General features: G+C 35.1%; 1 protein-coding gene across 1 annotated transcript; it reads left to right on the forward strand.

The window, feature by feature from the left end:
- The first annotated feature begins 265 nt into the window (after positions 1-265).
- LOC121415355 (protein disulfide-isomerase A3-like) lies at positions 266-26,476 on the forward strand. The gene is made up of 13 exons (XM_041608536.1): positions 266-474; positions 10,917-11,004; positions 12,423-12,540; positions 13,393-13,503; positions 14,795-14,921; positions 15,579-15,692; positions 18,352-18,458; positions 18,916-18,937; positions 19,358-19,534; positions 20,752-20,854; positions 22,301-22,429; positions 23,535-23,614; positions 24,620-26,476. The coding sequence occupies exons 1-13, from the start codon at positions 341-343 to the stop codon at positions 24,765-24,767; spliced, it is 1,458 nt and encodes a 485-aa protein (XP_041464470.1). The 5' UTR covers positions 266-340; the 3' UTR covers positions 24,768-26,476.
- The last annotated feature ends 41 nt before the right edge of the window (positions 26,477-26,517 follow it).

The raw sequence follows: 26,517 nt of genomic DNA on the forward strand, positions 1-26,517 counted from the left end.
GCTGCAATTCAGACCCTTAACTCGAGTGAAGGGTTTAATTGCACAGCAGACCAACTGACCTCTACTTTGGTCCCCAAATAGTGTGTAGTGTTTATTTACAGAATCTTTGAACTCCAGATCATAAGCAGATATATCGGGGTCCAAGAGAGGGGCATCGATCAAAAAGGGGAGGGGGGGGGGGTCTCACTCGGTGCTCTCGACCAATCACAGGCCGCCAACACAAGTACACGTGGATCGCCATCTTGACGCGTTATATGATCGCGATCGCTCCATCGACAGACCTTGGACAGATCATTTTTGGTTCGGTACGAAACCCGAAAGTGAAATAAAAACCTTCAAAATGAACGCTATTTTGCTTTTGTTGCTCCTATTTGGAGTTGCTTATGGTAGTGATGTTATAGAGCTATCAGACTCAGATTTCGATGACCATGTTCAAGATGCTGAATTGATATTGGTGGAATTTTTTGCTCCATGGTAAGGAAGTTTAGCCTTTAGAAATTGTAACTTATAATGTAGTCCCATTAATTGGACTCGATGTTGTCTAACCCGCGGGCGGGAGCCCAGGACCTTACGTGTAATTGACCATACTCACCTGACTAGCTTCACTCTAGGCGACACCGCAATACTTACCCGTGTTAAGAAACTGGGACTCCACTCACGCGCATTTGGGCCGCCCTAGCTTAGAACTAAGCTTTCTTTCCGTAAAAAAAAATTATTCTTATGATTAAATAAATATTAATTAATACATGAATACTGTTAAATCGGTACTCACCGGTTCTCTTCTTGAATTTTCTGCCAATTTCCCACGCTGCTGGCTGCAATTCCGCGGTAAATTTCGTCGCCATAGAGAGCTGTTCATGCAACGTTATTTATAAATGGAGCGCCCTTTACGAGAGTTGTTAATGCCGCGGAGAAATCGTTAGGCATTTTGGCCTGTGTTCAAGGCGTAGCTGTTCTATATTTTTTTATAAAATTATGTGTGAGATCGAAATCTCAGCGAGTAAACACTCTTCCAATATGGAAGAGTGTATACTCGCTGTGATATGATCCCGATAGGGAGGCGCAACACCCCCACCCACATGGGCGCAAACCCCAGGGCCGGGGGACATGTCCCCTCACCCAAAATAGTAGGGGGCACATTATGAAATGTCCCCCTACTATTTTTGGTCATGTCGTTCAAATTCGAAATGTATTTTGGAAGAGACGATCTTACTTTTGGCATGCCCCCTTTTTTTTGCTTGTTTGCTTGTCAAATTTCTTTTGGTCAAGATGACCTTCTTTAGAGGGTGATAAACCTTCTTTTTTTGTTTGTTTTTTGCTTGTCAAATTTTCCAGCCCCTGGTCCCCCTACCTTTGGGGAGAGATTTCCGCCCTTGCAAGTAGACATATACTCTTGATATTGTTTGCGAATCTGCACGGGCGTCGATCGAGGGCTGGGGATGAGGAAAAGCGGTGAGACGAGAAAAAAAATAGAACTTAGAAGGGGAAAGGCGACAGAAAAAAAGTGAACGAAAGAAAAATTAATGGAAAATAAAAGGGAAGAGTAAATAGGGAGAAATGTGATGGGTAAAATAAATTATGGGAAAAGAGGACAGAAAAAAAGTGAACGAAAGAAAAATTAATGGAAAATAAAAGGGAGGAGAAAATAGGAGAAATGTGATGGGTAAACAAAATTATGGGGAAAGATTCTGGACGCACTATTCATGTTTTATCATGAAAAGGATAAGTTATTTATCCGCGAGCAGACACTTTTTGATATTGTGATCTGAAACTGGATAATGATTTAAATAGAGAACAATCTGCGTATCTGAATTAACGTGTGTTTTAGATTTCGACCTAGAATTTGGGTATTCTAAGTAACTTTCTTATCATGAAAATCAATAAAGAGAGCGCAAAGCGTGAGCTAAAAATATATGATATAACAAAGGGTGAATTTAAGCTCTGTAATGCAAACACTTTGTGGGAAAATTGTGAATTGTGATGGATCACAGTTAAAAAAGAGCTGATGTATTTTATTTTTATTACTTTGAGTTTTTACATAGGACCGGAACATGCTATGAGGGCATTATGTCATCATATGAAATTGATGACCATCTTCCTATTTCTCTCGCATGGGAGCGCGAAATGTGTTAATTTTATGGCCTGAAAACTGGACATTTAAAGCACTTTGTAATTATGCATAAGAGGCATTATATATCTATCAATGCGAGCAGAAATCGCGAGTCGAAGTTTTTGATAAACTGTCATCAAATTAGTTTGATTTAGAATTAATATTGGGATATACATAACCGACTAATCCAAATGCTATAGCGTGCGGCGCTAGCTGATACGTTTTAACAATCTGACCTGAATAGGGAACTTTTTGAGAACTTTATGGAATACAGGAAAATAATACGTACCTGAAAATTCAAATTTTGCGAGCGCGCAGCGCAAGCAGAAAATGATAATGTTCAGATGATATCACAGACATTTTTACAGAGCACTTTTTAAAAATCAATTTGTAAATGAAACAAAATAATGAAAGTTCAATTTCCCAGCTGAAATATGTTTTGTATAATGACTTCAAAGTTTGATTTTTCAAGCTCCATATTGAGCAAGATATGCAAATACCCTAAAAGACAATAAGGCGCGAAGCGCGAGCGAAAATTTTTTATCCTAACAAATAGATTTAAAAAAAAATTATTTTCAGAGTCTTCCCCTAATGTTATTTCATTTAATCATGTTCCTCCTCTTATGTTTGCCTTTCTTCTTTTTTCCTCTCTTTTCCCTTCCTTTTCTTTTTTCCTTTCTTTTTTTTTCCTTTTTTGTTTCTCCAATAGGGGGGCCCGGGCCCCTCGGCCCCCCTGGATCCGCCTATGTTAGCGGTTGTAGGTATAAATCGCGCTCTAACGCTCTAAAACTGTGTTCTTTATCAAAAAGCTGTCTTTCATATTCATTTTGTTCGCAAAAGAATATAAAGTTAATTTCAATCATTGTATATAGTTATCCTGTTTATGATAAAAATACTTAGAAATTGGGTTAGGTTAGGGTTATCAAATTATCAGGGCAGAAAATATATATTTTTTTCTCATTTTGCGCGTCGAGCTGGCACTATTTGATCTGTGTTATTATGTTTTTGATGACATTCATTGTATTCACAACAATAATTATTAAACATTGCGCACGCGCCGTGCGCCGCATGAATTATGTAGATCAGGTGAATAACTTACCGCTACACACGAGCAGTTGCTCTATATATTCTATGTAATATAATATATAGAGCAACTGCCCATTTTTAATGGTCCATAATATACCCACTTTCTTCTTTTTTTGGAACGAGTATGAATTTATCTACTGATATACTGAATGTACAATAAAAGTCATTATCATGTATTTCTTGGCATTTCATTTACTTTTTTTACCATAATTATATCACACAGCTGTTCGCATAGGCCTACGCCGTCACAAATAACAAAACAAAATCTCACTTTTTTTTCTTTTTTGGTGGGGGATAGATTTTCCATACGCATACGTACAATTTTTCAAATTATTTTTTTCTGCTATTTTCATAATAAACTTTAAATGATTTCGCCTTTGCACTATTATTTTTTTAAAGACAAAATTACATCATCATCATATCATCGTCACCAACTTCATTCTCATCTTTATCACCACTACCACCATCATTATTATCATCATCATCATCATCATCACCGCCACCATCACCACCACTATCATCTTCACCAAGATAAATCCTGCTTTTTTTCCTTCCTATTTTCCTCTTTTTAGAGGGCACACCACCACGCCCCCTTACTGGATATCCGCCTCTAACGTTTGTTGTTGTATATAAGTTGGCGGATGCCTCATGAAATGAAATAATATAAAATAAGGAAAGGGAAACTAATTAGAAAAAGGACTGAGGAGAAGAAAAAAGAAAGCCAAACAAACAAGAAAAAACAATATCAAAATTTTGTTGTAAAGTCTTCTACGTCAGTTTAATAATTATGTTTTCAATGAAATGAGAACATAAAAAAATGAAACAAGTAAGATGGGCTATACATCGTAGCAAAGAAATAGAGGGAAGCTCCGAGACAATAAAAAGGGTGAGAAAAAGAAAAGACTTTGAAATACTCACAACACGAGCATAATAAAAAAAATTGGAATAAGCAAGGACAAGTAGCTGAGGGACACCCCCCCCCCCCTCTCTCTAGTTATTTATGTATCAAACTCGCATACACAAGAATTTCTTACTAATCAAAATATTGCGAGCAAAAAGCACGAGCTGACATTTTTTTAAATATTCCAAACTGATAGAGAGACACATTTTAAACAATTCATGAATCATAATAATTATACAACTAGCTTACCAATCGAATCATTCGATTGCGACAAATGATCTGAGAATTAATGCTTTTAGGAATTCATTAAATTAAAGCAAAGTATCTCAACATTAAAATAATTAAGGCGGGCGCAAGGTATCAGCTACTACACCGATAATTTTTTTTTTGACATTTGAAGTATTTTCGGTAATCATGAAAAAGATCGGATATTTCATGAAAGCTCAAATCCCGAAGAGCGGAATATTTTTATTAATTGACTTTTTAAAAAAATGTTCTAAGCCCCATTTAATATTTGATTATAAGTCGATGCATTAAAAGCTGAAAAAATAAAGTATTTTGTGTTCCTCTATCATAATTGTCTTTCTCTTTAACCCTGGTTCTTTTTTTCTGGGGGGAAGCATTTTGGTTAAAAAAAGAGAAAAAAGATAATTGCTGGCTTGTGGACGCCCGGTGTGGACGGTGGTAGGGACACCCCCCCCCCCCCCCCGTAGTTACGCCAATATGGGACCAAATGATCCTAAATGTCCGAGGCGAAACTTGTGCAATCAAACGTTATTTCTGAATAAATTAAAGCTTGCGCTGTTCAACTTCAATCTCTTTCAGCTAAATTTGCGATGAACGCTGCGTTATGAAATATATAATTATCAACATCTGGCGAAAAGAATAACCGACCGATCACCTGACGAGAACGCGTATACGTGATCTGCATATCAGGTCCGATCGAGAGTCAGAAGTGAAGGACAACTGCCAAGAAAATCAGGAAAAAGTCGTCAAAATGTAAGTTCCCCTTCATTTCTTTCAATTTTTTGTTACTTATTGAAGCATTAATGTATCATTAAAGCAAAATTTCAACAAAAGCCTCAAATTTAGCTAGTACTTTTGTTGAAATTACAATAAATTTAGATCCACATAAATCTCTAACCCAATTTTAGCACTGATGTCGCCTATGAGGTCCATACATGTAATGTTTGGACCTCATTGGTACTAGGAGTGACTAGCTTGAAGTATGGTCAAAATAATTCTCCGAATAAATAGTTAAAACAGAAATCAAGCACTTACCACGGGCGCTAATGCAGTTTTGCACCGGCCGATTACAACACCAATACTTGTTTATGTTACCAAAATGACAAGTCTCTCACTTAGTCTCATCTCACTTTCTCACTCTCAGTCACATTTCGATGTCAATATATCCACCACTTTTCAAAATATTGTGATCGGGAATGGCTGTATTTCGGCTTCGATCTCAATGTCGTTGATCGACATCGCTTCGCGGATCGCTTGGATTCACCGTGCACCGTAATGTTGATATGAACTGAAGTTAGCAACCAAATCATGCGAACATAGATTCGCATGCGGCATGCTGGCAGTTTGTTCGCCACATTTTTTCATGATTTGGTTGCTAACTTCAGTTCATATCAACATTACGGTGCACGGTGAATCCAAGCGATCTGCGAAGTGATGTCTACGCCGTGTCGATCAACGACGTTAAGATCGAAGCCGAAATACAGCCATTCCCGATCACGATATTTTGAAAAGTGGTGATATATTCATTGACATCGAAATGTGACTGAGAGACTTGTCATGACATTTGGGAACAAATATTGGTGATGAGGTATGCCGGTAACCGGCCGGTGCGAAACTGCATTAGCGCCCTAAACACGATTATATGGATGAAGGTCTAACGAGTGGCAGTTTCCTGACATCTGGGCACAAACTGGAACCTCAAAAAAACGAAAAGTTCTCTCCTACCCCCGTCTCGATCGGCCATTTTTGTTATGAATCGTAACAATAACCCTGGGTTAGATGTTGTCTAGCTCAGCTAAGCCTAATTTATTACCAGACAACTTGAACTAACGACGTAATGTAAGTTTAATCATGATTCCGGCTAATTTTGAAGATATGAATTATGATCCTAATTTGTGAGGACGTAAGCGAACTCTGAACAAAACCAGAGAATGAGAGATTTCTTCATTTTTCAGCAACCCTGCTTGACTTAAACTAAGTTAAATAGATCTGAGCTTAGCCTTAGCCCTTACTAGGGTGTCTGAAGCCACACTGAAAAGTGTCAGCATAAAACAGGCTGATTTAGGGGAAAATATGGCCCATTTTTTTCGGCAAGTTCAGGCTGCTAGAAAAAGATGATCTGAATCGATTACCGGTATTAACTTGTGTTTGGCATGTATGGAAAGAGAAAATTCAGGGGCTTCTTCTGACAGTAAGGACAAGTTAGAGATAAATTGCAAACCCTTTGTGTGTGTTGAGATTGCCATTTCCCCATGCGTTTTCTATGGGAAAATGAAATTTCTGTTTTTGCACAATTTTTTTCACTTTGTCGCAATTTTTCATTGTGATCTGGGGCCCGTTTCTCAACACCGTCATAAGTCTAACTTCTTGACTAAATCGGAGATAGTGAGCTACTTGTCCGCTAACCGCTTCACGAAGCCCTCTTTGCCAAGTTCGGGTACAACAACCTCACTAAATATTTATGACAACTCCGAACCTGTCACAACTTCTTTCTTAGTGACGTAGTGGCATCACATGGTTAGACTATGACGTGCAAAAGTGCCTAGAAATTTGAAAATTTTAATCTTACGTAATCAATCATAGAGGTTGAAATTACATCACAAAACAAGTGGGATAATGCATTCAATGATAATTGTAATGCAAAGAAACTATAAAAACTGTTGGTAAAACACCACAAAACCATTCATTTTGAAATAGTAAAATAATTTAATCAAAGATTCTACCACGTCAGACCATCCATAACTACGCTCGTCGTTTTCAGACCCCTATTACCATTTGGATAAAATATATCTCTAATTCATGCATAGAATTCGTCAAATCGTATGCTTCGGTATCAAATATTTAAAAAGTTTATGTTAAACTATCTTTTGATGATGTTTGGAATCATAAAATACCGCATCATTATCATAATTTTACAAAGAAAACCGTTTTGGTTTACTTTCGTAAACTATTAAAATTGAATATCCCGGGGGTACCCATCTCAACGTCCATATGTGATTTCTTAGTCATGAAATGAATTATTCATAATTTCATTTTCTCAGCAATTGATTGCTCCAGTCTTCATGGCCTAAATATGTATGATGCATAATTTACCCGTGCTATTATTTTGAAAAGATGTATTTCCCAATTCATCACAATATTTGCAATTTTGTCATAATTTTTATTTTTGAAAATCATGCTATTTTGTGACTAAGGCTACGTCTCGTCTCCTCTTTTTACCGATAGTATCGATATCAAGGTAGTCTAGTTAGGAAGCCTTTCGAGAAATGGGTTTAGTAAGATTGGAACTAACTCCGTGGTTGGTGGATAAAGATATAACTAACTTGTCCATGTGTTGAGAAACGGGCCCCTGGTTTCCAAATCTTTATAAAAATTATACCATCAGAAAGAGCATAAAAATTATGGACAAGTTTTTGGCATAAATAATAAATTTATAACAGCTCTCGGAAGCAAAAAAATTGATTTGTGTGTGTCCATTTGTTAACTACACAGTCTATGGCAGAGAAATGCTGAAAATTGACCTAATTTCATTCTTCTTTTTTGCAGCCAATAATTGGATTTTTTTCAAAAATTTTACATTTCTGTCAGTCTGAAGTGAAGGTAATTTCTCTTCAAATTCACAAAGAAAATGTGATATTGTCTTGAAATAAGAAAAATAATTTTTTTCTCCAGACACCCTACCCTTACTTAGGCCCGCTGTGCGCTCTGGAAATATGGCACAGATTCTGCATTTCTGATGGGAAATTTTGACATTTAAAATTAAATTAAAAGTAAAAGGGTTTTTGGAGTTCAAATCGGCACTTGCATGTTGTGAGCAATAGTGCCTGTGTTTGGTGTGTGTTGTGTTTGTGCTGGCTTAGCCTTAAGTTTACCAAGGCAATAGGCAATACCTTCTTCTGGAAACAGTACAGTCCACCGTCTGGTGTATTGTCGTACTGGTGAAGTGCAGCGTGCAAGTGTATGTACATTATCCGATAAAAAATTGCTTATAGCGTGCAAGTAAAAACAACCACCGTTATTAACGTAGCTGGGTCTTTTGTACCTCTTGTTTAAAGATGTGTAGAGAGGTACAATTAACTGTGCTTTGGGGGAGGGAGTTCCAAAGTCTTATCGAATCTGGGTCCTGGGAAGAAGCTCCTCTGGTAGACAAGTGTTCTGGCAAAGGGAACAAGGATCTTCTGAGAATGACCTCCATGCATAGATGTGGATGGAGTGAGGAAAGTTAGTGGGATGCCGAAACGAGGTACCATGGTCTGCCCTTCTGGGTACGTTACTTGACTTCAAATGGACATTCAACAAGAGAATTTTATGATCACCACCCATTTTCAGCTGTCAATTGCTGTCGCACAATTAAGGGGAAGTTCACCCTGACAAAAAGTTTATTGTAAAAATAACAGAAAAAATAATCAAAAGTATTGCCAATTGAAGGTAGACAGGAATATCCATTGATGGCATCATTTCTGGGGATTTATTCAACAGTTTCTGACATTTTACTATAATCCCCATTCACAGACGGTAGTGTGTTAGTGCGAGCCTGCATGTGTAATCATGTCACCCATTCGGAGGACGGGTTTTGTCCAGATTTTAATTTTTTTTTAGATTCTAAATGACATACAGTAATTCTATCTTGAACGAAGGCCCACTATTTTCATTAGACTCTAATCTTTCTTATGATATTACTATGTACGTTCTAAGATAATATTAAAAATATATCGAAAATATATGTTACCGATGAGTTATTCCTTATTTTTTTTTATTTTCTGCTGGAGAGGAAAAAATGGCAGCCCTGTGTTGTCCTTAACGTTTAACGAGTTGTGCTTTTATCAAGGCTTTCCGATTAGATTTTAGATATCCTAGCGACAAGTTCTGAATGCACGCACATCTACAAGCGCAAAGCAGCGGCGCAAATCGCGATATATAGCGACTGGTAAATTCGCCTGTAATGATGATGACGTCATCCAAGATGGCAACTTACGTTGACCAATGAAAGGATCGAAGATGACGATGTTTCGATCATCATTTGAAAGAAATTAGCGGTGTAAGGTATGATATTTCTGAATTTTAAACATTTTTTCATAAATGTGGATGTGATTTCTTTTTCATAATGTGACATTTTATGTACAAAAAAATGATCGGAAAATTGGGTTTCCTCCGAATGTTAGATGTAACGTTACTGCTAATACGTTGTCTGTACGTACGGGCCTCCAAGCTCTTCAGTCTATGTATTGGTGAGTGAGCCAACGCAGTTCAGCGGAACAACCAAAATACAGAGACTGAAGCTTTTAGTCGGTGAAGGTAGATGTAGGTAGGAGTTAACCCAGGGAGCTCCTTGGGTTAGATAGGAGTAGGACCGCAATACTTCCTCTGTCTTCCTCAACACCTAAAATATGAAAAGAGCAAAATAGAGCATCTTCCTCTTTGGAATCAAAATTTTGTACTTTACATCACATATTTCAATAAACTGGTGAGATAATTATATTCATAAAAAAAGAGTACTTTTCACTCATGCACTTTGCAGTTTTCCCCATTAAAAGTGGGATTTAGCAGTGAGTAATGGAAGAGGATGGGGCAAGCTCGCCCTTTTCAGACCTTCATTTTTGAGGAGCGCGATCGCGCCGGCGGTCCTACCGCGCTCCTTAGAAAAAATAAGGAGAGCAAAAAATCGCGCTCCTCAAAAAAAAAAAATTGCTAAAATTTCAAATTTCACATCTTTAAACCCATGAAATAGCCTTCTTTTATCCATAATTCCTTGAAATTACTTTGATTTAGTTGAAATCTATCAGAAAAATGAAGAATATTCATCTCTTTCCTGACTCTGATTTTAATTTAATCTCGGTAAATATTGCTGTCCCATGTAATCCCATATGTAGATTTTCATGGCAACACCATGGAAGTCTACATGTGGGACTACAATATTTACCGAGGTAAGTTAAAATCAGAGTCGGGAAAGTGGTGAATATTCTTCATTTTTCTGATAGTTTTAAACTAAATCAAAGTAATTTCAAGGAATTATGGAAAAAAGAAGCCCATTTCATGGATTTAAAGATGTAAAATGTGAAATTTTAGCATTTTTTTTTTTTTTTTTTAGCAGGAGCGCTTTCGACATCTTGTAAACGTATTGACGTGCCCCAGGCCTAGTTTCACCACAGATTGATTAATAGCTAACACAGCTATTGCATATATAAAATGTTAAGAAAAATCTACAATTTATCATATATGTATTGTAATGCATTGATTTGAGCTCCTCACGGAGAGCGATTCTGAGGAGCTCAATTGAGCTCCTCAAAAAATAAGGAGAGCGATTTATTGAGCTCCAAGAAATTATAAACGTGAAGGACTGCCTTTTCCCTATAGCCATTGTAGAAAGCTAAAGTGAAGGTTCAAACTAGAGGACGTCTTCAGTTATGTCTGGAATTGCAGGGGAAGGATTATGATTACCCAGATTTGTAACTGAGCTTTAATCACTTACCTGATCTAGTCTGAATTTAAGCATTCTCCAATAATAATTTCAATCATATTGCCATTGTACCGAAAATTCATTTGCAAATGTTTTTTTTTTTTTTTTAAATTCAGGTGTGGTCACTGTAAGAGACTGGCACCCGAGTACGAAACTGCTGCCACAAAACTTCAGAGGGAAAGTCCACCAATCCCTTTGGCAAAGGTAAGAAAATTGGGGGTGGGTGTTGGTGAATGGGGAAATTGCACGTAGATCGTCAACACCAGGTGCAATGCTGGGTTTAGCAGACGACATTCAACACCATTTTTCAACACGAACTGCCGGAAATACGTCATTTTTTCGAGGTCAATCCCAACACCAGCCTGATTTCAAGTACGGTGTTGTGGCTGGTGTTGCAGTCCTTCAGGTTTATAATTTCGTGGAGCTCAATAAATCGCTCTCCTTAATTTTTTGACGAGCTCAATTGAGCTCCTCAGAATCGCTCTCCTTTAGGAGCTCAAATTAATTCAATACAATAAACATGATAAATTGTAGATTTTTTCGTAACATTGTAGATGCAATAGCTGTGTAGCTATTAATCAATCTGTGGTGAAACTTGGCCTGGGTCAATTCGTTTACAAAATATTGCCCTCCTGCTAAAAAAAAATGAAAAAAAAAATTGCTGAAATTTCACATTTTACATCTTAAAATCTATGAAATGGTCATCTGTTTTCCATAATTCCTTAAATTTATTTTGATTTAGCTGAAACGAGAAAAATGAAGAATATTCACCTCTTTGCCGACTCTGATTTGAACTTACTCTCTGTAAATATTGTAGTCCCACATGTAGACTTCAATGGTGTTGCCATGACAATCTACATATGGGACTACAATATTTACAGAGTTCAAATCAAATCAGGGTCGAGAAAGAGGTGAATATTCTTTATTTTATTGATAGTTTTTTCAACGAAATCAAAAATAATTTCAAGGTATTATGGAAAACAGATGGCAATTTCATGGATTCAAAGATGTAAAAATGTGAAATTTTAGCAATTTTTTTTTCATTTTTTTTTTTAGGAGCGTGATTTTTTGCTCTCCTTATTTTTTTTTAGGAGCGTGGTAGGAGCTCCAGTGCAATCATGCTCCTCAAAAATGAAGGTCTGTGTTGGTGTTGTCACAGCACCAGATTTCAACACCGTACTTGAAATCACCCATTGTCACTCCACCCAGGGAAGAAATCAATGATTTGGGTATTAAAACAGTTTTAGCAATAATGGTACACATACTTCGTATTAAATTGGAGTATATGCTGTTGTACTGAACCTATTCAGGTTTGATAAACATTTGTGGTGTCACATCAGTGTGAATTATTTTATATCTCCTGTCTTGCAGGAAATTTCATTTTTGTTGCTTGCTTTCATTATTGTAATTGTGTCTGGTGATTTTCATATCTTTTTGTTTGTGATTTATTCAAAAATAATTGCCATTACTTGTTTACTAGATACTGCTGTACAATTCCCATGAAGGAGTAGGCCTATTAAATGAAAAGGAGATCTGTCACAAATGGCATGATTTCATTATTGAACGTGCGTTATATAAAATTTCTTATCCTCCCCCTCCCCTCCATTCCTTTTTTTCTTCAGGTTGACTGCACAGAAAGCGGGAAGCAATCATGTGGTAAACATGGTGTATCTGGATACCCAACTCTTAAAGTCTTCCGTAAAGGATCACCATCTGACTACCAAGGACCCAGAGACTCCGGTGAGTATTCGCTTACTTTTCAAACACTTCTCATTTGATGTTGATAAAATGGCTGACTTCATTGCTTAAATACTTTTGTCTTATTTAACCACAGAAAACTTCATTTTGATTGGTTGTATTTACCCCTATTGTTATGGTACCATTGAGGGCAATAGAAGTTCTGATATGATAATAGCTGAAGTAGTAAGGGACTTTTAATAATGTTTTGCATTGGAATAAATGGAATTAAAACCTTTACAATCTGAATTTAGTCTAATCGCAGACTCTGGTTTTATTTTCGCTGCACATATGTTTGTGGTGATAAAGCAAAGTGTATTCAAAATTTTCCACTCCATGAAATTTGAACAGTGGAGAATATATCAATTAATGTTATTGACTACTGCTTTCATAAAATTGCCATTGAAAATTTACTTTGTCTTTCATTTAGAACTGTTCTTATTGTTTAAAAATGTGGCTTTCGTCCAATCCCGAGATGTGATATTCTACTTAATGGCGATCTCTGTACAAGATTCATGATACAGTATAATGAATAGCACATTGAGATGCTCTAGATAAAGAAAGTTGAATTTGAAGGCATTTTCTCAAACAAACATTTGAACATAGAGGCTCTTGCTGGAATTGTATACAAGGAAAACACTACAGTTTTAGATAGGCAGGCAAGCTAGAAATCTATAACATACATTTGCTTAGATATATTGTGCTAATGTAAAAGCACCAAATGATAAATGCAAAATGATACTTTCCTTTAAAGAAATTAATCTAGAGGCCAGTAATAGCTGAGCATATCAACCCATTGCAGAATGAGCTGATGGTCTTAAATTATGAATACCAAACTTTGTGTGTTTATAACAGCTGGCATTGTCACATACATGAAGAAGCAGGCTGGACCAAAGTCTACCGTCATTACATCAGAAGAACAATTAAATAATATTCTCTCTGAAACTGAATTCGCAGTGACTGTTGGTAAGAAAGTCTTTGATTATCTGGAAAATTATTTTTTCTTTATCGTTTTCATATATGTGAGTGGGTTGAATGTGCAGCCCTGGGAAAGCCTATATAAAAAAACAACACCTAAATTATGAAGTTACAGAGAAGTAATAGTGATTTGTTCTTTCAAAGATTGGCGGGTCTTCAAACCTTTGTTTTCATGTTATTTCTTCATTCAGTCAAGTATGGAAGGAAATTTTTGTTATTACCGGTAAATGATAAACGGGATACTGCAAGTTTCCATACAGATGAAGGAAGATTTTTGTTTGGTTAATATTTCAAAGTTTAAGAAAGTTTGAATGTCTTTGAGGTGATGAATCAACACCAGGTGCATATCAGACTAGACAAATTGATAAGGGAGGGATTTTAACCCTATCTAGGCCGGAGTATTTTGGGAGTTCCTATGGCCGGGGGGGGGGGCTCCCAGGCCCCCCATAAGATTTTGGCCGTCGACCGCGCGGTCGTGCTGAAAATTGGCACGCGGGTTGCCTGGGACATAATCTACAAGATTGTATAGTAATTTTTTTCATGCGAATCACTATATTTAGTGATTATGCTAATTTATGCGTAATTAGTATGCGAAATCATACTTTTTTCTCTAACTCCCTAAATAGAGCTCCAAATGTACTAATTTTTGGTATAGAAACTCTTTGTGGTATCCTTAGCAAGTGTACATGAAAAAATTGTGATATCAAATCATTTTCTTATGTATTATATTGTTTTTTGCAATTTGTTATGTATTTCTTTGATTTTCTTGACCTTTTGATTTTCATTGTTTTTTCAATGAAATTTGTTGGGGACTCTTCTGTGATCATAAAAAGCATAAAATGAATGCATTTAGAAGAGGAAAACTAAAAATAATCATACATTTATGAATTTTGGTTGAAAACACAATTTGCATTGACTTTGTACACGAAATCAGGTTTTTGAGCAATTTTCGGTCTGACATGCACTTACATAATGTCGCGTAATTTCAGAACTACGTACCCGGGTGACGCAAAATTGGTCTCAAAAGTTGCACAAGACTTGAAAGTAAAAAGTCAGCGAGCGGCGTGGTCAAAAAATTTTGCACGGCGAAAATATCACGTGATTCGTTGAGGGGGGGCCTCCGAGGCCCCCCCTCCCCCCGGCCTAGATAGGGTTAATCCAGAGGAATAAATTACACATGGATAGAGAAGAAAAGATGAAGTCAAATACCTTGCTAAAATTGTGGATGATGTTTTCATTCCTACATTTAATTCCTGCTTTCCCCATTGAATTTTAACAGGTTTTTTTACCGATGAATCTAGCAGTGAATATAAAGAATTCAAGAAACTGTCTAATGCACTCTTTGAGGAATTCAGATTTGCTTACACCCTGGACTCTGGTCTTGCTGATAAATACTCTGGAGTTGGGTAAGTTTGTAATACGATGGTGCTAAACACCTCAATCTTATAAAACTGCTTATCAATAACAAATGAAAATTTTCTTTGCCATTCGAACTAAATTCCCCACTAAGTATTCTTAGTGGCAAAAAACCCCACATATTAATGTCTAATATTTCCTTAATAGGTTCCCTTGATTTTAGTCATATGAAAAACAAATCATAATAATTCAGATCTAATACAAGTAGTTGTATGTATTTTGTAATGTTTATCTAGTAGCATTCGATGCTCTCAGTGAAGAGAAAAATAGAAGAATTTCAAATTCCACTTTATCCATTTATATTCTCATTGATGATAGAGCCTTTGCTTCAGTATTTTTATGATAGGGCCACGTTAGCGAGGGTACATTTCTATATTACAGTACAAATATGGAACATTTTTGCCCAGTGGATTAGTCTCCGGACTTTGAAACAAAGGGTTTGGTTTGAATAACAAGTGCATTCCTCATATATAGAATCTGAAATTGTGTATCAAATAGGAATCATTGTGTTCATATATATGTATACATATATATATATATATATATATATATATATATATATATATATATATATATATATATATATATATATATATATATATATATATAAATATTTTTGTTACTCTGTCACCCTCTCTGTCTTGCAGTAAAGTCATCATATTCAGACCTTCAAAACTAAACAATAAATTTGAAGATAGTCAGATGGTGTATGATGGACCTATCAACAAGAATGAGATGGAGAAATTCGTCAAAAGTAGTATGTAAGTAAATGAAAGTTTACAAGAGTTCACATTAATATTCCTATTTGGCAAAAAAAAACCTAATGGATGTGCTATAATATAATTAACTGTTTTGATCGTTCAACCCCCTATTTTCCTGTGATTTTTTGACCTTCTTGAGCTCTGCCAATTTGAGGGCATTGTACATTTCATACAAATCTGAAAGTGGAGATGAATCATTAGGAGGGTCGGGCATACATATTCTATGAAATTGCCTAATTAAAGGTCAAGTCCACCTCAGAAAAATGTTGATTTGAATCAATAGAGAAAAATCAGACAAGCACAATGTTGAAAATTTCATCAAAATCGGATGTAAAATAAGAAAGTTATGACATTTCAAAGTTTCGCTTATTTTCAACAAAATAGTTATATGAACGAGCCAGTTACATCCAAATGAGAGAGTCGATGATGTCACTCACTATTTCTTTTGTTTTTTATTGTTTGAATTATACAATATTTCAATTTTTACAAATTTGACAGTTAGGACCTTCTTTGCTTCAAGCACATAATGTTAAAATAATGGAATTCCACGTGTTTAGGGAGGAATGAAACTTCATTTTACATGACAATGACGAGAAAATAAAAATATATCCTATTTCATATAATAAAATACAAAAGAAATAGTGAGTGAGTGATGTCATCAACTCTCTCATTTGGATGTAACTGGCTCGTTCATGTAACTATTTTGTTGAAAATAAGCGAAAGTTTAAAATGCCATAACTTTCTTATTTTACATCCGATTTTGATGAAATTTTCAGTGTTATGCTTGTTGAATTTTTCTCTTTTTATTCAAATCAAGTTTTTGTTGGGGTGGACTTGTCCTTCAAAGGAATGGTCCAGGCTGAAGATATTTATTTCTAAATAAATGAAGTAAAATTTGCACAGCAAAATGCTGAAAATTTCATTAAAATTGGTTAACAAGTAACAAAGTTATTGTATTTTGATGTTTATGAATATTTTGTGAGAACAGTTACATGCACATCATCATGAATATACATTTTGTTGGCTGATGTCATATCCCCACTTTCATTTTTCTTATATTATTACATGAAATGATAAATGTTTCATTTTTTCATACATGTTTAAATGGCATGTCTCCATTATGATGAAATAAGTTGCAGCAATAAATAACTATTGCACTTTATTAGTTGTCAATTCAATTGGTAGAAAAGTTTTGAATAAACCTAATTTCATATAATAAAATACAAAAGAACAAATGGGGAAAATACATCACCAGCCCATCTATTGAATATTCATAACTACCTGCTTAGAACTGTTTCACTGAACTAATGTTCAGTGAAACAAATCTTTAAAATTCAATAACTTTGTTATTTGTTATCCGATTTTGCTCAAATTTTCTGCATTTTGCTTTGTGAATTTTATTCTAATTATTGAGATATAAAAATTTCCATCCTGGATCATCCCTTTAAAATACCCCTTTTCTACCTTCTATAAAATTTCATTTTCCCTTGAAAGGTGTGTAAAAGCAAGCAAGTTTCCCAAGTACCTTCTGCCATTTTCATTTGGAGGGCCCATGCTTTGAGCTGATAAAACATTAGAAGTGTTGACCTTTCAAGAGCAAACATTTCTACCTAATTATATATTGATTGATGGTGCATTTATGCTGGTGAACAGAAAGTCGAGGTCTGTTTTATATTAATCTTTGTTGCCCTGCCCACCATGTATGTTTGTGCTTTGTCCTATATACTCATTTTAATGTGAGTGCATGCATCTCTCTCCAAGACTGAATTTATCACACCTAATGAACCGGGGGCCGATTGCACGAAAGGGTCTTTGCAAGGACCGTCTTTCGTGCCGCCCATCTTTTATGATGCGCCATGTGAACCGCATTTTAAATAAATCATCTGCAAACATATTTCATTCGTCCGTTAAATTAAACAAAATATTTGTTTATAAAATGATGTGATATATCATGAAAGTGTATAAAATTTGATTTAAAGAGAAATTCCAGTAGTTGCAGTAAACACTGATTTCATGAGAAAGTCTGTAAAACCAGGCTTAATTGTCAGTATATCATCGAGGATGAAGATCTGGTACAGTTACATAAACTGAACTTTGTGAAATCTTGAAATCTATGCTGAAAAACGTTCACACTGAAGATCACCAACACAGATAGGCACACGTGGGACAGTGTATTATTATTGCTGGAATAAAGACCCGACGGAAGTGACCGAATCCGCGCTTATTTTGCTTATTTCTCAGCAATTACACAGTTTCTCCCAGAATCCTTTGGCACATATTTTTTATTCATACAAACAGACACTTGGGTGGTCATTATATTAGATTCTGTAAAAAGTCATTTTGAGATCGTTACCAAAACTGGAATTTATCTTTAAAAGCAAACTAACGAATCTTATTCTTTATCATAAATTTCAGAAACACCCCGCCTGTATCGTATCATAAAAGATGGGCGACATGAAAGACTGTCGTTGGAAAGACCCTTTCGTGCAATCGGTCCCTGTATTATTGAGTAAAATGAATTAGAAATTACTACATTATTGGTTCTGAAAATTCATGTATAAGATGTTGATCTTGCCAATCTGAAAATTCCAAAAATTCTTTTATATAAAGTCCAGTTATTGTTATAATATCTCATCTGTTTTATTTGAATACCTTGCAGCCATGGATTGTGTGGTGTGATGACACCAGATAATGAAGCCCAGTTTGCCAATTTGAGGCCACTCTTGACTGCTTATTACGATGTGGACTATACGCGTAATGTAAAAGGTTAGTAGACTAGTTTGTGGAACTCAAGTTTCATGGTGGACCTTCAAGGTGATTTTTATTTGGGGGGGTCTTGACTATATGCCTGTGATTCAGGTCACATGACCAATGTCAAGGGTCTTTTAGGGTCAATGAACTTTGACCATGTAGGGGTATTTGTGAGTATATGTGAGTAAGGATCATAGTAGGTTTGGGCCGCAAGTTCAAAGTTGACAGTTCATTATTAAAAACAGTTGAGCCGTTATACTAACAGGTACATAATTCATTTCTGGTCTGGCATTTGCTGCAGCATAAAGTTTATTGCGGTTGTTTGGAATCCATCTTGTTTTACTGATTTAATGCATAAACCAGTGAATATGTATGGGTGTCCATTTTTGTTTTTTTGCTTATTGTGTTGTGAAATCGTGCTAATGAAAAAAAATAATTGTTCTTATTTTTTTTCCTTTTCTTTCATGTACAGGAACCAATTATTGGAGAAACAGGTTGGTGTTGTTATTTTCATAATTTGCCATAAATTTTTTGTATGTCATTAGAAAAAAAATTTCTTTCAAAAGATTTTTTTTCACAGAGAATTCTTTTCCATCTCAGACTAATCACATGAATCTATTCATACATTTAGATGTGGTTTTTTTCTGTCAGAATATATGGAAGTACATGTATAATTGTTATGTTCATTTCGCATACCCCCTATGAAATCAATGGAATTATTTTTTTCAACCTCATATATATGAAATTGAATGTAATGCACTAGACGATGTAAAAGAATAATTATGCTTAGTTTTACAATTTGAAGAATAGTTCTCATATTGATATGAGTTAATGTTTGTCATAGAAACTCACAAACATGAAATCAAGCTTAATATATTTTTTCTTCAATTTTAATGTTTGATATTCCACTCCAGAGTAATGAAAGTTGGTAAAGAATTTGCGGGTCAGATCTACCTTTCCATCGCATCAGCAGAAAGTTTTCGTCGCCAGCTGGATGACTATGATATTAGCCCCATCAAAGGTGAACAAGCTCCAAAAGTTGTTATTCAGGGATCAAAGGGCGAAAAGTTTGTCATGTCAGAGAATTTCTCGTGAGTAATCATGTTGTTGTCTCCAAGTATTTTAATTCCTCAGATTAATGGAGGTAGTCACTATAGGATCGTATTCGTGTTTGTTTCTGTAATAACTCTGTAAGCTTGGAACAAAATTGAACCAAACTTTAATGGAGTGTATAGCAGTGTTCATGTCTCGGGAAGTGCATGGCCAGTGGGGGGATGATTTTTTTTTTGTTCATTTCTTGATGGTAAATGTAAGGGGTGAGCTTATAACTGATATCTTCTGGAAGGTAATCAGAAATCATTTAAGATACTAGTATTTGTGAGGTGATTTCTGATTATATTATGTAATTTATCATGGAACAATTAGTAAATTCTAATTAAGTAAATAATGCCCCTAAAATGCTAATTGTCGGTTCACAGAGTCTTTAAAGGAATCTGATCAAATGCACTTTAAAAAAATTTCAACATCACCTATATTTTCTACCTTTGTATTTTATTGTTTTCTAAATTTCTTATGTATTTTTTTTGTTTTTTTACTTATTTTTTCATTGTTTTTTTCAATGGAAGTTGTTGGGAACTTTATTTTGACCATAAACGATAAAGCTAATTAATTTTAATCTGTGAAATGAAAAATCATGATACATTTATGAATTTTGGCTAAAAACACTATTTGCATTGGATTTTTACATGAATTCATGGTTCTGAGCAATTTTGGGTCTGCATGCACTTACAAAATGTTGTGGAATTTCGGTACATACCCGGGGGTCGCAGTGTTGGTCTCAAAAGTTGTGCAAGACTTGAAAGTAAAGTCAGTGAGCAACGTGTTGAAAAAATTGCACATCGGCTTTATCCCGAAAATTTTTTTTGGGGGGCTAAATCAGCCCCCCCCCCCAGTCTTTTTAGGGTTAAGGGGGAAAGTGACAGTAAATTAGATTTCCCCTAAAAATATGATTTTTTAAACTTGTAACAATAATGATTTTTTTGTGTTTTTCCAATTTTAAAGAAAATAGGATTCTAGGCTTGAAAATAGGATGAAAGAAATAAAGAATAGGATTTTTTCACAATTAAGGTTGCCAGCTCTATATTGAAATGTAAAAAAAAATAGATATGAATATTTGTGTGGTGAAAATGTAAAAAAAGAGTAAATTACCATTGCCATTATCTTCTGTAAATAAGTAAGATTACAGAAGATATTGGCTGACATATTTACCATAATATCACCTGTATGTTTTTATTTTTATTTTTTACAGATTAACAACGTTACGAACATTCATCCAGGCTTTCGTGGATGGAGAGTTGGAGCCATATATCAAGAGTGAACCTATACCAGCCTCCAATGATGGCCCAGTTAAGGTGAGTACATCCCTCCCCCTTCCCACTCCCACCTATCACGTTACAAGGGGAGGGGCAAGGTATAAAGGCAACCTTTTGAATATGAAAACCGGTTAATGATATTACATACGCCAGAAATTTTGCTTCCTTAGTTTAGTGATTTTGCTTCATGGTGGGGAATGGCAAGAGTATGATAATTAATTATAATAATTTAGTGTATTTGCATTCACTATGTACAGAAATATCAGAAAGTGACAATTTTTGTCTCGCCCACCAGAGGTGAAGGTGAGACTTAGAGATCCAAATGTCGACCTTCCGTCCGGCGTCCCCCGTCCGTCCATCACAAATCTAATGACACATAACTCCACAACCATAAGTCGCTTTTCAACCAAACTTGGATGGTAGATGGACTTGTGGGACCTGCATGTTATGCTGCAGTCGGAGGTCACATGGTAAGGTCAAAGGTCATTTTCAGGTCAACGTTAAAGTTTACGTGCAAGGTTCTTATGGCAAGTGTTATTCCTTCCCAGTCATTTCACAATGAAGTTTTGATACAATTCTGTTGCAGCTGTTGCTTGCCCTCGCAAATCACGTTTCTGGTTATTTTCATAAGTGGGCGAGACAGAAAATCGCTTTTGCCTTGTTTAAGTTCAGTAAGTTGCATAATTTGTGAAAATAAACTGTTTGCAAAAAAAAAATGTTTAAGTGTTAAGTAGTAGATGATGTAGTTAACTGTCAATGATAATGTTGCGCTTTTATATACCATTTAATACACTGGAAAAAAATGTTTCTGAGCACTTAACAGATACTGCGTATTACAATCCAGATACTTCTTTTTCCCACACACAATGTATGCACTTTCTCCAGCTGATTAAAGGCTTATTTTGAATATCATCAATTCTTTGCATTTCCTGATTGTTCCTTAACTTTATCAGAAAATGACCTGAAATTTGCTCATAAACCAATCGCTTCTGTTTTAATTCATCCAAATATGTAAGGTTATAACAGGGCTTCTTGTCTTCAATATTGTAATATTGATTAGGGTTGGTGTAAAGTTTGGTACAAGTTTTATCTTTGTTCTGGTTTCAGCATGTATATGTCTATATTTCTACTTGGAAGAACTATGGATTGAAATATAATGGGCTGTTCTCTTAACTTGCATTTAATTCAAACTCGGGGTCTAAATTTGTGGTTTGAATATGACCAGCAAATTGTGATACACATTTGTCATCATATTTGGTACTCACTTCATTCATAATAGTCTTTGGTTGGTAACTAAAATGATTTTTTATTTCTAAGCAAGGGGAAACAAAGTAAACACAAGCACATAATAATTCCCCCCAAAATTAGATATTTTGCTTACCCATCATTTGAGAACTGAGCTAGACCAAGTTAAATTAGATTTCAGAATAAGGGTCATTGTATTTCATTGCTCATTTTCATGTTTTTATCCTTTTCGTTTGTCAGGTGGTTGTCGGTAAAACCTTTGATGAAATAGTTAATGATGAAACAAAAGACGTCCTTATTGAGTTCTATGCTCCTTGGTGTGGACATTGTAAGAGCTTGGAACCAAAATACAATGAACTGGGAGAAAAGGTGAGAACATTATTAAAGAGTGTGGTTGGAACAGGATGCAGCTATTAGGTGATGGCCATACATTGCCATGTTCCACCATTGGTATGAATATGTGTATTTTGTGCATAATAGATGTAGTATGAATCACTTGTCTCATCACTCACATCTCTGCTGTATTTGTCACTCTGTGTGGCATAGAATCGTATCTAGACATTTATTGAGTACTTTTTTTTAGCAAATATGATGATGCCTCAATTTTCATTGCAAGTGTTATTGCTTTGTTATCAGTTGTTAATGACTACACCTAACTATTGAAGAAAGAGTAAAAAAATTCTGGTTATGCAGACAAAAATGTTTATACTGCATTTTTGTAGAGAAATATGCTTTTATTTTAACACCTCTGTTGCATCAAATGGACAGGTAGACTGTTTTCCCATCTTCTATCACCACTTCAAAGGTAACTGCTAGTTTTGGTAACGATATCAAAATGAGTTTGTACAGAATCCAATGAAATGACCACCAAAGTGTCTGTATAAATAAAACGCATGTGCCGAAGGATTCTGGAAGAAATTGTGTAATTGCTGAGAAATCAGCAAATAAGCACAGGATTGGGGTAGAGCGTCGACCCGACGCTCTAAGCAATAATTATACATTGCCCCACGTGCGCTTATCTGTGTTGGGGATCTTCGGTGTGAACATTTTTCAGCGTTGATTTCAAGATTTCACAAAGTTCAGTTAATGTAACTGTACCAGATCTAGATCCTCGATATACTGAAAATTGAGCCTTGTTTTACAGATTTTCTCATGAAATCAGTGTTTACTGCAACTACTAGAATTTCTCTTTAAGCCTTTGAGATACTGACTGCTCAGCCAACCATCAGCAAAGATGTATTGTCTCTAGGTCAGGGATGTTGATTGATTTCTCTAATTTCCATTTTCTATTTTGTGTTCAGACCTTCTTGAAATGTATTGTTGTATTTTGTTTTTATAGATGAAGAGTTTGAAGAAAAAAAAGACAACATCCAATGCCATAACTATTTAATGGTATATGTACATATTGCGCCTCATACATTTTTTTGTAAACAATTAGATAATTTTCACTGTGTTCATTGTTTTATTATTATAGCTTAGTGGAGATGAAAATATTGTAATAGCCAAGATGGATGCCACTGCCAATGATGTACCACAACCATATGACGTCAAAGGGTAAGTATCTCACAGCTTTACAAGGGGAGAATTCAAATGGCAAATGTTATAAGCTACTAAAACACTCTCATATGATTGGATGAGAGCCAAATAGGTTGGTGAAAATCATTGAAAAGATACTTCATGAAATCTTTCCAGTGCCATATTTCATGAATGATGCCGTCAGTATGAAACACTGAATTATGTATTATTCCTTAATAGCAATACATTATTGAATGACTAAATTCCAGGATCTGAGGACAGTAAAGATAAATTATATATGAAATGTGATTAATTAGGGCTCAGCTTATGTACAAAGTGTCTCCTGTAAATCTTCCTTTGATTATCACAGCGCGGCGGTTTTGGTACTGTCGGCATGCAGCTTATGCTATAAAAGGCGCGCGCAGCGTCGATTGTCCACATTGCCTGATGAAGACTAGCAGGTGCAGCCAAAACGTCACAATAACAGTTTGCTTTATCGTGAGACAATAGATCAACTCTTTCAGCAATCTTTCTTTTTCAGTTGAAACTTAGTGCCCTTGGGACTATCAAAATTACAATACTTGGACGAAACTTCAACTTTTAAAAATATTTAGGGCTGGGACCTTAAAAATAGTTTTATCTGATTTTTATAAGAACCTTTTTTCCTATCATATTTATAGTACATTGTAGGTAAATTATAGTACTACTATAATAATCTAGTCATGTAGGCTTCTACCTGTATTCTGTGCTCTCAAGCATTATTGCATGATGTTTTAAGTTCTCTCTGCATCCTAACCTACAGCTATTCTAGGGGAAAGGCCTCATTTCTCTTCTAGTAAAAATAATGATGTGATAATATTGATGATGGAGGTGATGATGATGGTGATGATGATTATTATTATGGTGTTAATGATGATGGTGGTGGTGGTGGTGGTGATGATGATGATAATGATTATGATGATGATAATGATATGTATAATGATGAGGATGGTGATGGCTCACTTGCATTTCATGACTAATTGCATTTATATCTACTCATTTCAGATTCCCAACTCTATATTGGGCACCAATGAACGGCAAGTCAAGTCCAAAGAAATATGAGGGTGGTCGTGAGGTTGATGATTTTGTCAAGTTCATTAATAAGGAAGCGACAAGAAAGCCTGTCAACACCGGAGGAAAGACCGAGTTGTAAATCCACCTGTAAACAGAATTTATCACCTGTAGACATTCATTTAATTCATGGGATAACTAATATGACAAATTTAAGTATATTACCTATGTTAATGGAAGAGTTTTTAGTAAAACTAGATATATTCATGAAGGTCACTCTTGCGCAGATCTTTTAATCGAGGAAATCATGTAATTGAAAGTCCTCCTGGTTTTTCATTTTGAAAGAAGTAGAAAAATGAAATAAATGAGTTGATGAATTAGAATTTAATTGTATATTCCAGATGAGGATGTTTCAATAAAATTAATCACACACAAAAAAACAACTCTGTGGTGTGTTTTAAAGCTCTCACTCATTGCAGTGTACAAGAAAATACAAGTTATTTCCATATTAAAATAGGCTATTCTAAGATTCATGCACTCCGAACATAATTATTCCAATTATGTATTGGGGGATAATTATTCATTGGCCTTCTCTTCTCACTAGGCAAACCCAACTGGATTCTATAATCACAGTTTTGAAAGTTCAAACATGTTATTTTTATAGGAATTTGCATTAACAATCTTCTAAAATTATGATGAGATAGCAATGTATCTTTCTGCAATGAAATCAATGTCTAATTTGATTACCTATTCATTTCATCTAATGTATAATGTCTATCTCAGTCAGAATGTTAAAACTTGATTATGAAGATTGGAATATCACTTAGGTAGTACTTGAAATTTGAATTTATGTTCACAAGTAGGACTTGTCTAATATTTTGACCAATATATTTTTTATTCTGTATGTATACTTTTCATGTTTCATGTCTTTATCAAAAGAAAAACTCTCATCTTGTTTTCTTCTTTCTTGATTTCACTCTCTGTTCACTTAAAAGTTTGAGCAACAAATATATCATTTATCATTTTCATAGCTTGAGTATTTTTTTTCATATCAGAATCATTTTATCAGACCTCTACAAGATGACTATCCACAGTCATGAAACTTCTCATATTGAGAGCCGAACATGTTTTGAATATGTATGCTTTAATCGTATAGAATGCATTGGTTTAAACCTGTAAACGTTTGTTGCCTCAGTCATTGTGAATGATTATGCAGTGGGATTCAATTCACTTGCATATGTAAAGACCCTTTTTTTTCACACTCCAAGCAAAGAAGATCTTGGTTGTATGTTTTTTTTCTGCTCGAAGCAGATGGTAATGCAGTCGTTCTGATTTAACAAATATAACACTCTAAGTGGATATACAGGTTCATTAACTAGAATTATAAAAGTGTCATGTGGACAAGATATGTGAATTATGTTGGGTAATTGTTCTTTTCTCTTTTGTTCTTATTTTGTAATCTAGTACTGCTCTTGAACCTTCTAATATTCCTGTGGAGGGTGTAGTGGTAGTACATGTTTGTATGTTTCCAGACTTATGAGTTTCCACGAAAAATCTCTTATTTATTTCATGTACCATTTCAGTTTATAAAGTTATGTGTGTAGATTTTTTCCTTGTGAGGCCTGAATGGGGGATGTTTTTAATATGTCGTGCTTGAAGCAATACTGGTGTTTGAAAACAGTTATTGTTTTATCAAAGATTTGTGTACACCCTTTTTTGGAGGATTAGTACGGTCTTTTATGTTTTAACTTTCAAAGAGAGCATATTTGATACTAAATTTGTATGTTTTGTGATTGCATTTGTTGGAAACAAAATAATTGAAGAAAAATAAATGATTAATTATACATGATAGTCACCTTGATGCTTGTTTAGTTGTTTTATTCCATTTTTGA

This window comes from Lytechinus variegatus, chromosome 5 (genome assembly GCF_018143015.1).
Source record: "Lytechinus variegatus isolate NC3 chromosome 5, Lvar_3.0, whole genome shotgun sequence".
Classification (NCBI taxonomy): Eukaryota; Metazoa; Echinodermata; class Echinoidea; order Temnopleuroida; family Toxopneustidae; genus Lytechinus; species Lytechinus variegatus.